The sequence below is a fragment of the Scomber scombrus genome, chromosome 5 (assembly GCF_963691925.1).
Source record: "Scomber scombrus chromosome 5, fScoSco1.1, whole genome shotgun sequence".
NCBI lineage: Eukaryota > Metazoa > Chordata > Actinopteri > Scombriformes > Scombridae > Scomber > Scomber scombrus.
This window is the reverse complement of record NC_084974.1, coordinates 9,397,579-9,409,489: the sequence shown is the minus strand read 5'-3', so window position 1 is coordinate 9,409,489 and position 11,911 is coordinate 9,397,579. Positions and strand designations below refer to the sequence as shown.

General features: G+C 38.1%; 1 protein-coding gene across 1 annotated transcript; it reads right to left on the bottom strand.

Annotated features, from left to right (window-relative positions):
- Nucleotides 1-5,722: 5,722 nt before the first annotated feature.
- LOC133980791 (matrix metalloproteinase-20-like) lies at nucleotides 5,723-11,372 on the bottom strand. Its single transcript, XM_062419594.1, has 10 exons — nucleotides 11,238-11,372; nucleotides 10,301-10,539; nucleotides 9,431-9,579; nucleotides 8,992-9,117; nucleotides 8,723-8,881; nucleotides 7,623-7,794; nucleotides 7,356-7,489; nucleotides 6,960-7,116; nucleotides 6,233-6,336; nucleotides 5,723-5,823 (listed from the first exon to the last, which is right to left on the bottom strand). Exons 1-10 carry the CDS (start codon nucleotides 11,370-11,372, stop codon nucleotides 5,723-5,725), a joined length of 1,476 nt encoding a protein of 491 aa, XP_062275578.1.
- Between the last annotated feature and the right edge of the window lie 539 nt (nucleotides 11,373-11,911).

The following is an 11,911-nucleotide window of genomic DNA, read 5'->3' as shown; positions in this document are numbered from 1 at the left end:
CTTTATAAGAAATGATCTCCCTTATAAATCATGTCAGTATCCATGAAAAACACCTGAACTTAGATTTTGGTGCTTAATGGGTACATTTATGCCAACAGTTGGAAACGTTTGTTAAAAAATTATTAAAGTAATCAAAAATTAATCAAATGTAATAAGTTACATTACTTTGATTAAGTAATTGAAATAGTTACATACTTATTACATTTATTATATACATTTATTACTTATTCATCTGTAACCTATTGCATTTCCAAAGGAACCTTTCCAACCATGTATGTGTGAGCATGTGTGTGTATATGTGCGTGCATGTCCTTTTGTCTTTGAGAGAGTTTCCAGTCAGAGTGCAGCTTGAAAAGGCACATCCTATTTGTACATACAGTATTCAGTTAAACAGCACAGTCAAAGTTATGTGTACATTAATGTGTCATGCTGTCATGGGGTCTCTTAAAATACATTAATACACTAAGGTACATATTCACACAATATTAAGTGAGGTAAATTAAGGATATTTTTAAATTAAGTGCTTCTGGAAGAACGTCTCAGTACAGCACATGCTTGCACTTGACTCAAAGAAGCACCATTGTATCCTGACTTTTTATCTTTCCTTTCTTGAAATTTCTCATAACAGCATTCTTCTTGACAGATATATTCAATGACTTGCTCAACACTGTATCAACCATATCAACATCCCAGCCATTCAGTTGCTGTAATTATAATCATCACCCGGTTTGTAAGAGTAGGATTTTGTCCCACTGATAAGGAAGACGTTACCTGTCAAGAGAAAATTATACAAAAACTTCTCTTAAAATCACAAGAGCAAAAAGATACTTTTATGATCTGTATTTAATGTCATACATGGAGTGCATATAAAGTGTGTTATATCCTCATATTGTTTCAAACCATAAGAAATGAAATGTGAACAACAGTGCTCTGCTGTAAATAGAAGATTTCTACTTGAGTTACACATTGTTCCTAAACTTGGGCAAATGGTGTTTTCCTTATAAAAGTGTGTCCAGTGTGGTAAACCCCACCCGTCTACCACCTAAACACGGTAAAAACAAGAAATTACAAGTTCTATTTCAGTTATATTCTATTTGTATACTGCTGCTCAGGTCCACATTGTACAAAGTTCATGACCATAAACTGTGACTGTTTTTTCTTCTCTCTTTTTTTTTGTTTTACCATGGAATCTAAATGCAGGTTCGACCCCTCTGGGGATTCCAGACCAGTCCCTCTGGATGAGTCTGGGGAAGCCGGGGGCTATCCTTCTCCTGCATTCATCATACCTGAGGTTGGATCACTCAGACATATGCACATAGGCAAAAAGTATGTTATCTGGAGTGCACATAGCCCTCTACATATATTGTGCTGTTCACCCAGGGTTACTACAATTCTTGTTTTTGTTTGTTTGTTTGTTTTAGGCACCCAGTGTTTGGTGATTATTATAGTCAGTGCCATTTTCTTTTAATATGCTGTGCAGTGTAGGTATTGTCAATATATTCATCATATGTTAGGGGGCATATAAAGCTTTTTATGATTTACTATTATTTTTATGCTGTTGTGATGTTGAATATCTGTGTTAAACACAGTCAAATTTCTAAAACGTGAGTTGTATGTATGTGGAAATGCTCTGAACTGCTCTGAACACAGCTTCACATCAGACTGATGTCAGATTGTTTGTGCATGCCCACAAACATCCATTCCTCAGTCTTTGTTGTTAAGGTTGTTTGTGATGGTGTTATGGATTGTTAAAATCCCTCTATAACTGTTTGTTTACATAGCATCCAGGGATGGCATAAGCTAACCGAAGAGAACTGTTTAGTTGTGTGGGAATGTAATTTTGAGGAGACAGGGTTGCATCAGGTGGGGGGCCTTAAAGAGACAGGTATAGTATAATATAAGATAGTATAGTATGAGATTAAAAAAATGTTTTTTTAACCATGAATCATGCACATATATTCCAGTAGCGACCAAGAATATAAATATAGAACTGGAAATGTGCGCAATATGTTACCTTTAGTTGCAACCTCTCTTATATTATGGCATTGAAACTGAATAAGCTTGTGTGAAAGACCTCACTTTGTGGCTGACTTTAACAATTTAAATACTGGAATATTCATTTTATTTAATTTACTTGATTGATTATGCTTCCAATTCTTACTGTCAAATGTTTGTTTTTATATAAAGCACACTGAGTTGCCCCTGGGTATGAAATGCGCTATATAAATAAAGCTGCCCTGCCTTGCCTTGCCTTGCCTTGCCTTGCCTTGCCTTGCCTTGCCTTGCCTTGCCTTGCCTTGCCTGGCCTGGCCTTGCCTTGCCTTGCCTTGATTGGTAAAAGCAAGGTTTTCTATTGTTGATCTATTGTTTTCCCATATTCACTGACGTGCACGGCAGTGTCAACCTGCCTGACCCTGGTGGAGAAACCATACTCATAGATGGAGCCCGCATTACTTTTCATCTTAAGCTGTTGAACCACCCAGTACTTATGACTTGGAAAAACACAGCCGTGTCACTGCATTTTAGAACACTATGAAAAACAGCAACACACCACAAGGGCTGCCAAACTCAATGAGCCTTTTGCATGAACTGTAACACTTAAGGTTGCACAAAGCTGTAATTTAGGCGCAACACTGTGTTCTCCTACTGGAAATCCAGCCTTGTCATGCTGACAAGGCCTAAGTGATGCTTTACAGACTGCCCATTACCCTACCAGTGAATATGTATGCCACGCCTTTGGCAGGGATGTCATAAGCAGCATCGACATGAGAATTGATGGTCAGTAAATATGTGCTGCTGTGGCTCTCTGTCTGGTAGTTCCAATAGGAATAGGTTCATGTTGTTCTCATCCACATATACCTGGAGGGAAACAGCAAGTAGACTCGATGGCTGTTTAAGTTCAAGTTTTGCAATTGCATAATTTAATTTCATACTTTGCCTGTTTTTAAAGAAAACATTCTCATTTCCAGTCATAACTGCTGCTTCAAAAGAAAAGTTATGGTCACTCATGTGCTTCCACTTTTCTGTTGGGTTGGTCTGAGAAACAGTCAAATATGTCATTATACATTATTTTGTACTACGTTCTGATGACTTTATTTCCAGTTTGTGCAAATAATAGTTTTAAATTTGTTCCTCACTGTACAGTGTTTAGATTTAAAGCAGATCATCTTTGCACGGACAAGACTGTGTACTGCTGCAATACCGTTAATTCAGGTACATGATGGCGAGTCAAACCCACTGAGTGGCCAAGTTCATGAGCTGCAACAGCGAACAGGTGGATAAACAGCAATTTCATATTAGTCTATTTGACAGTTGGTTTCGCACAGTCTCAGTGAAAACTGCTGCCACTCTGGTGTCTGCAGGTTGAAACCTTCATGTGTACATCATTCTGATCAGTAATGTCATGTTCATTCATTTATAATCTTCCATATAGTCTGCAAGAAGAACAGTCAACAAGATGCAATAATGGCAAACATTACGTTGTTTTTTACAATCTGCAACACATTTCTGATTCTTGACTTAGGGATCATTTTTTTTGTATTTCATTCTCTGTCTAAGTAATGTTGCTTCTCACAAAATTACAAGCATATTTTGACTGATGAAGTGTGCTTCCCTGCTGTCCATGCTTCATCCCTCTCCTGGGTGGAAGGCATGAACAAGCACGCTCCCTGGGTGTCCATCAAAGGGGAAGGAATCTCCATGTGCTGCTGCAAAAATAGATACGTCTTCAGCCTGTCTCTGTCAGTTTTGCATTTCTCTGATCTTCACCTCAGTGGCTGACGTAGGCTGGACGTAGACCTGACTCTTCTCCCCTCGGCACTATGCTTCTGCCTCTGGTGTTCAGGCTGTCCTCCTCCTGAGGTAGTCCTATCATTGGAATAAGTTTGGGTCCAGAGGCTTAGGTCTACATTCTTATAGGATGCCATAAAGGTATCTATAAACCATGTTTTGTAATTTTTCTATGTCACAATGTAGGAATGCTGTGTATTTTTTTTTATGTCCAGCTAAATAAGATACACTTCTGATACAAAGAAAAACAGGACTTCATGCTAATCCTTCCCAGCAAAATAAAAATTACTAAATTGTTTTCCTCCAGACGGGATTTCTCAGCAATGTTTTACTTCTATTTATTTCATTTTGTGAAGTATGAGGTGAATCCTTGTAAAAACAAAACAAAACAAACAAAAAAAAAACCAATTATCACCAATATATTTTGACTTACTTAAATGCATTACGTAAAAAAATAAATGCAGATCAAGAGCAGACAAGGCATTATATTAGCATATGTGCTGGCACCTTTACAGTGAGTATGAGATTAATGTTAAGTACATTTTGAGTGTGAAATAGGATAAAATAGGTCCAGACATACAGGATGTCCCTCACCCCGGAGTGTCAATCAAAACACACAAGTCAGGCTGTATCATTTTCAGTCTTTTAGTATTAATTCAATAACATAAGGATTATTACATAACATTACACATTATACATTACATAGGTTATATAACACAAGAAGCCGACATCAGGTTGTACAATATGCATGCTGTGCTTAGGATGTGCTTAAAACTAAAATGTGTTGCAGAACATATTGATATTTAATATCTGTGTGACCTTCTTAAGGTGGTACGGTGATAATCTTTACACAAGAAAGTAGTGTTTGTAGTTTGAAACATGTAATATGATTTCAATACAAGGACAATTTGGTTTAAAAAAATATATATAACAAACATATCTGTATTATTCTGTAGCTACCCAAAAGTAAATCAACACATTACTGCCTTCTTATTTAAAGGAATAGTGATGAAACATTGCTCGGTTACAGTGGCACTGTTTTAAATGAAAGATTCCTCAAAACAAATAACAATACACTTTACTAAGTATGTGACAAGTAATAACTACAGTATTTGAAGTGGGAATAGAATATTTCTCTCTTTCCACAAACCACAGCCAGCTCCACATCTATAGGCCTCAGCCACCAATCCTGATCAATGGGTAGACTCCACAAGGTTTCCACAAACATCAGAGCCCAGCGCAGGTATCCAAGGCCAGAACAACTCCATCCTTTAAATGCACACTTCCACCAGGCTGCAGATTTTTATATGGGAGTATTCTCAGAGGTTGTTAGGCAATCACACAGCCCAAAAGTGCTCAATCCTGGTAGTTACAGCTGTGTCTATTTGACCCAGTTTTGTGGAGGTTTTGTGGTTAAAACCTCTTAATGAAATGTTTACATGATGTGTCTGGGCTTTCTGTCTGTAATGGTTAAAGTGTGTGTACAGTGTGTTTTAGAGTATATAAACCAGAAGCCATCGACATGTGTCAACCTGATATCATGCCAAAGTGAGTTAAACACCCGCCAGTTCACTGTGTCACTGGGCTGCATGTTTTTATATCAACACCCCCCCCCCCCCCCCCCGCCACAAACATGCACACGCACACGCACACACTCACTCTCTCTCTCTCTCACACACACACACACACACACACACACACACACACACACACACACACACACACACACACACACACACACACACACACACACACACACACACACACACATACACTGACATCGGGTTTAAATTGTAATTCTTTATTGTGACAAAATATGACTACTGATAAATAAAGCTCCACTCAGAGGTGAAGAAGCACAGTGTGTTTTTCTTAATTTAATCAAGATCGTCAGGCGTATTTTTTTTTTGCAATTTGTTGAAATTACAGTATTTCAACATCCAAGCCAAGAATTTGCTTTGTCAACTCCAACAACTTGTTTCTGGGTGTAGTCGTACTTGTAGACTTGTGGTCCGACAAAGAAGTAGATGAAACCTAAGACGAGAAAAATCAGAACTTTAAGAAGTAAACATAGTGATTCACATATTTCACTTTTAACATGTTTACTGCTGATGATGATAATGATAATGATAATGATGATGATGATGAGCATCTTTCTGAACTGAAAAATCCACTTTTGCTTGCAGCTGAAATTACAGGATGTCATATAAAGAACTGTAAGTGGGTAAATTATACAGTTTAAATCACAGAGGGGAACCACATGTTCTGTAAAAAGTTCACTCCGCTCAGCTGATGTTGCACATAAATCACTAATAACAATGCAACTTGCAAAAGCCACTCAAGTTAAAGTCAGACGTATACTACCTGCTAAGATGAATGCACATGTGTATTTTATTTGTTGTTGTAGTTTGCTGAATATTTTTATATTCAAGCATTTACTGACCTTCTTTATGAAAAGCTGCATTTATTGTTGAGTTGATTCCGGGGAAGCCTACGCTGATGTACTTCGGGTAACCAAAATCCATTACCTTTCTGTTTTCATTGTAACTGGAAAAGAGATGGTTTAAATGTGTGTCAGAAGTTGTTATTCATCATCTGTTTCGCCTTTCAGAGCTCAGACAAAACACTTTTTTATAGTTGCTACTATGCAATCACGTCACCAAACTGAGCCCTTTTCTCTCTGTTTGAGGTCCAAATGACAGAGAAAATCTTTCAGTGACATTTGAGTCTATTCTTCCTGCTTTTTTATTTGTGTCTGTTATCTCATTATACTTTCATTTCATACACCACAATTCTAAAGCAGCTATTCATTTAGGCTAAAAAGAAGTATAGTATAATTTTATTTCATTCACATTTGACATATTACTTTTGTTACTACATGATATTGGACATTCTCATACCTATAACTTAAACTGTTTGCTAAAATAACATATTGGATCAAAATCAGCAAAGTAAAATGCTGTGTGTGTGTGTGTGTGTGTGTGTGTGTGTGTGTGTGTGTGTGTGTGTGTGTGTGTGTGTGTGTGTGTGTGTAAGTGCATGTAAAGCTTAACAGGAACAGTCCTCTGAGTGGGAGCAATTGCTATCATGTCTGTATAAGCCACAAGTCTGTAAAAGACTACAAGGTTTGCCATAGTTTATACACTGTGGTTGTTACTTTATTGTTTTACCTCCAGTAAATGTCATGCATAAAGAAGAGAGTGCGTCCTGTTTTCACGATGTGCACTGCAGCATCGACATCCTGGACCCATGCAGGAAATCCAAAGTGGCTGAGCGCTCTGGGCTTTCCTTTCACAAGTGAGCCTTTCACTGTCCAAAACATGGATTCTGTCAAAACACAGAGGAGAAAAATCAGAAGATTAATGGATTATTTGTGAAGTATAAAGTGATATCTTTTATTTTCACATACTAGTCAAGTTTAGTGACTGTCAATGTTACTATAGCTTAGAATCTTAGAGATATGTTTAATGTTTGTGGGTTTATAGGTCCAAGATGACAGGAATAACATCAATGAAAACCTATGATGCAGATTACGTAATGGAAGCTATTGCGTAAAAGACGTTTACCATGAATGAGATAAGCAGTGGATCTGCGAGGTACCCAGAAGGCTGCATCAATCCTGGTTTCGATCTTGGGCATGAAGTTGGTGATAGGACCTTCTTTGATGTCATACTGCTCATTATGTTTAATCCAGAGATATCTTGTGGGGGAAAGTATTGTCAGTTACCCCAGAAAAACACATTTTTATTAAGGATTATTGAAAATAACTTTCATTTCCCAAAGAAGAAATATTTCATCTTGAGAGTCAAAGTTACAAAAAACCATCATTATACCTCTCTCTGAAATAGAAGGTGGCATCTCCAACAGTGGACACTGCATCAAAGGTCATATCTGGGGCACATTTGTCCTGCATGAGTCGAGGCAACAGTGATCCTGGCTGCCAGGGGTTATACTGAGAGCTCCAGCCGAGCCTTGGCAAGTGATTTGGACGACTTCTGACTGGACCTGACACACATCAGCACACCTAAGAATCAAGTTCCACTTACTTAAATATCAGAGTCGTCAACACTATAAGCTCTGATAGATAGATAGATAGATAGATAGATAGATAGACAGATAGATAGATAGATAGATAGATAGATAGATAGATAGATAGATAGATAGATAGATAGATAGATAGATAGATAGATAGATAGATAGATAGATAGATAGATAGATAGATAGATAGATAGATAGATAGATAGATAGATAGATAGATAGATAGATAGATAGATAGATAGATAGATAGATAGATAGATAGATAGAATGAATTTACTAGGTTAACTGTGGACTCTTTTATCCCAAACACACTGAGTAGGGGACACAACAGAGGTGAATGACCTGAACTGAACATGAAATTTTATAGTATTGCACAAGCAACAGTTAAAGGTGCAGTGTGTAGAATTTAGTGGCATCTAGATAGATAGATAGATAGATAGATAGATAGATAGATAGATAGATAGATAGATAGATAGATAGATAGATAGATAGATAGATAGATAGATAGATAGATAGATAGATAGATAGATAGATAGATAGATAGATAGATAGATAGAATAAATTTACTAGGTTAACTGTGGACTCTTTTATCCCAAACACACTGAGTAGGGGACACAACAGAGGTGAATGACCTGAACTGAACATGAAATTTTATAGTATTGCACAAGCAACAGTTAAAGGTGCAGTGTGTAGAATTTAGTGGCATCTAGATAGATAGATAGATAGATAGATAGATAGATAGATAGATAGATAGATAGATAGATAGATAGATAGATAGATAGATAGATAGATAGATAGATAGATAGATAGATAGATAGATAGATAGATAGATAGATAGATAGATAGATAGATAGATAGATAGATAGATAGATAGATAGATAGTTAGTTTGTTTACTGTAAAGTGCGTTGATATTTGCGATATCTTCTCTGGATAATAAGTTGGCTGAAGGGGAAGGTTTGTAGTTCGGATACATCAATGACTCTGGGTTTCTGGAGTGCTTCAGTCCCAAAGCATGTCCGAATTCATGTGCAGCTACGACAAGCAGATTAAAACCTGCAATAGTATAAATAAATGAAAGATTGTATACATTTTCAAAAGTAAAGCAGATATTGTCTTTTTCTACAAAGATGACTTTGGAGCGCCACTGTGGTCCGATTCAGCACCTGTTCCTCCCATTGTCCAGTGCTCATCGTCATCAAAGTGTGTGTCCCCTCCGACACCCGGTCCTGGACCGAAAGCATGAGCCAACGTGCCTCTGGCTCCATCGAATGGATACAAGTCACCGTGTTCTTCATGAGACAATCCAGACCAAACATGAAACAGAAACCACAGAGAAAACCAATGTATTTCATGCCAAAAGAAAATTACTGGCTTCTGTCTGCCTCATCCAAATGAGTTTGTCGGATGCAGCGGCCAGTGCACGATGATGGTTAGCAGCTAAAGTACAATTGAAGTTCCCCATGTGTATATCTACGTTAAATTTACATATCACACTGATATATCTGATGAGAATTCACTGTAAGACATCTTTCTGTGAGTATGACTCAAATTAAGCAATGCACTTCTGTCACTTGCATGTTTGAAACAAAAGGGCAAACACACCATAGGTCACAAACTCCACCATAATGTCAGCTTTGCGGGTGTTTGACCTGACAAACGTCAGACTGCTGGCTCTGGCCCAAATGCTGAAAGCTGACTCAATTAGAGAGTTGACGGTGCTGCGAGGCAAATCTCTGGTGTACCTGCCAATGCTGTGAGAGCAAAGAGAACATGTCATATCAAGATCAAGACATTCAATCCTCGAAATGCAAATATGAATCTGATAAATGTGATCAAAAACATTGGTGGCACAAAATTACACCAACTCGTGATACCCTTTTGAAAAACAGTAGCTACCTCGAGTCGTTTGCTGAAAAAACATCTATGGACACCTCAATTGTTTGGTTACACAGCCTTACGGAAGTCAACTCATATTTCTAAACAATGGAAATAACCAACGTTTTTAGTTTCTCTTTAATTAAGTTTTGTTCGGTATGTAATCCAGCAGTTATGGCTCTCACGGAGCTTGCAAAGAAATGGATGGGGACATTTCAGACAGACAGTTACATAAGTCCAAGCACGTATGGTGAATTTGGCACTTTAACAAGCCCATAATAACTCATAGGAGGATAGGCTAGGAGTCCCAAACCCCAAAATGTATCAACCATGATGAGTTTTGACAGTTGCTATTCCCTATTTCTGCCAAAGATTTTATTGCCTCAAATGCCTCAAAATGTTCCCTAACCTATTGGCCTGCTTTTGTTTGTATTTTTTACAAGTTCAGTCTAGGTCAAGAGCATACAGTATATCTGTTAGATAGTCAAAAAAATACAATATGCCATCATTGCAGACCACCTTTTACTCACAAATCTAAAAATTCCAAAGTAACTTGCCCTTTATGTTGCAGCTCTCAACAGAGGAAACAGTCGATACCTGTAGGTGATGACGTTCTTGTTCCATCGTGTCCCCTGGATGTGGCTGTACTCCTCCACATCTGGAACGCCACAGCGAGGGCTCCTCATCACCTCCAGAGTCTCTGAGTCCAGGACACCCGTTGCATTGATCCCAAAGAATATCTGCATGTCTTTCACCTTGGCAGTGAAGGAGGACCCACTCCGCTTCATGCGCCCAAAAGGCTCTATTTGCAGGTGGTAGTACTGCTGAAGGTATTCCTGCGTGTACATGTGAGATGTCATGTTGCACTGAGTTGCCAGATAAATTAACTGATCTTGTTCACTTCAATTAACGCAAAATTAGATGTATTAATTCCCCTTACGGGTGGGTTATTCTATTATAACATGCATTATAACAAGATTATGAACAATTATCCCACTTTTAGGATCCATTAAATATAATTTGTCACAGTAAGTTATAACTTCTAGATAAATGTGCTCATCTAAGAGCCCTTCGGAGATCAGATTTACTGCCATCAGCTGTCAGTTACACCTTCTCTAATTACAACAAGAACACTGTTCACTGCAATAAACTGAATAAAACCTTAGCAAGCAACATTGCAGATGTTTTTTTTCCTCCCAAAAGCACAAAAATATATATTTGTAGCATAAAATTGGCATGGAGAGAGAGAAGAGAATCTGCTAAAGCATGCAATGTAACAGCTTCAAGGACTCAGAGGGCAGTGCATTTACTTACTTCCGCCCCCCACCCACGCAAAAACAAAAAGAAATAAAAACATTATCTCCACATCCCACATGCAGGCAAGAGTGGATCCTTGCAAATTAGCTCAACCACACTGGAAACACCTTCAAGTTGGCATGTTTCTGGCATTGTACAAGAGTTAAAGTTTAAGATTAAGTCACATGCAGTCCAGTCTTGAACAGTTGTAATGCAGCTCATGCAATTATGCACTTACTGTGGCCAGCTTCAAGTCAACCTGTGGTTCTGTGGAAGGAGAGCTCTCTACCTCCGGAATAAGTGTGGGCGCCATAAAACACGGACCGGGCATAAGCAAGACCAAGACACAGCAGGACAGCAGCATGACATGCATTTCACAGACTTAACACTAGTCGCCTCGTTTAAACACATGGAGAGGGAAGTTCTGGTTAATGAGAAAGCCTTTTAAATGGTTATTGTGACTCATACCACTTGCAAATCCAAAAGAAGCCTCAGACAGTACTATGGAATTAGGGAGGGGTTTGCAGGGAGCCAAGGACAGTGAAAAAAGAAAAAAGAAAGACATGACATTTGACCATTTTTGTCACGTGATGTGTCTGCTCCAGAAAATAGATGAAATATTCAGTGTGTGGTTTCAGTTTTAAAGCCTTTTGGAATTGTGCAAATTTAAGACTTTCGATAATTATTATGTGATGTGAATATGAACCTCAAGATTTGGCTGGGAGTTTTAGAGTGCAGTGTGCTGACTCACAGATAATCCTAAAGAAGTGGTGAAATTACAGCATAAAGCAAGATAGAAGAGAAGAAGATTCACTCTGCACAATGTGCTCATTAATATCACTGTGAGTGCAGTCAGCATAAACTTGTTGATATTTCCACTATTAGAAACCAAGTAGCTCTGATAATGAGTTA

Coding starts and splice junctions, on each gene's coding strand:
- LOC133980791 (XM_062419594.1), bottom strand. CDS start 11,372: ATGCATGTCATGCTGCTGTCCTGCTGTGTCTTGGTCTTGCTTATGCCC. Junction 9,580..10,300: donor AAGAACGTCATCACCTACAG/GTATCGACTGTT, acceptor TTGCTCTCACAG/CATTGGCAGGTACACCAGAG. Junction 7,117..7,355: donor CACTGCTTATCTCATTCATG/GTAAACGTCTTT, acceptor GTGTTTTGACAG/AATCCATGTTTTGGACAGTG.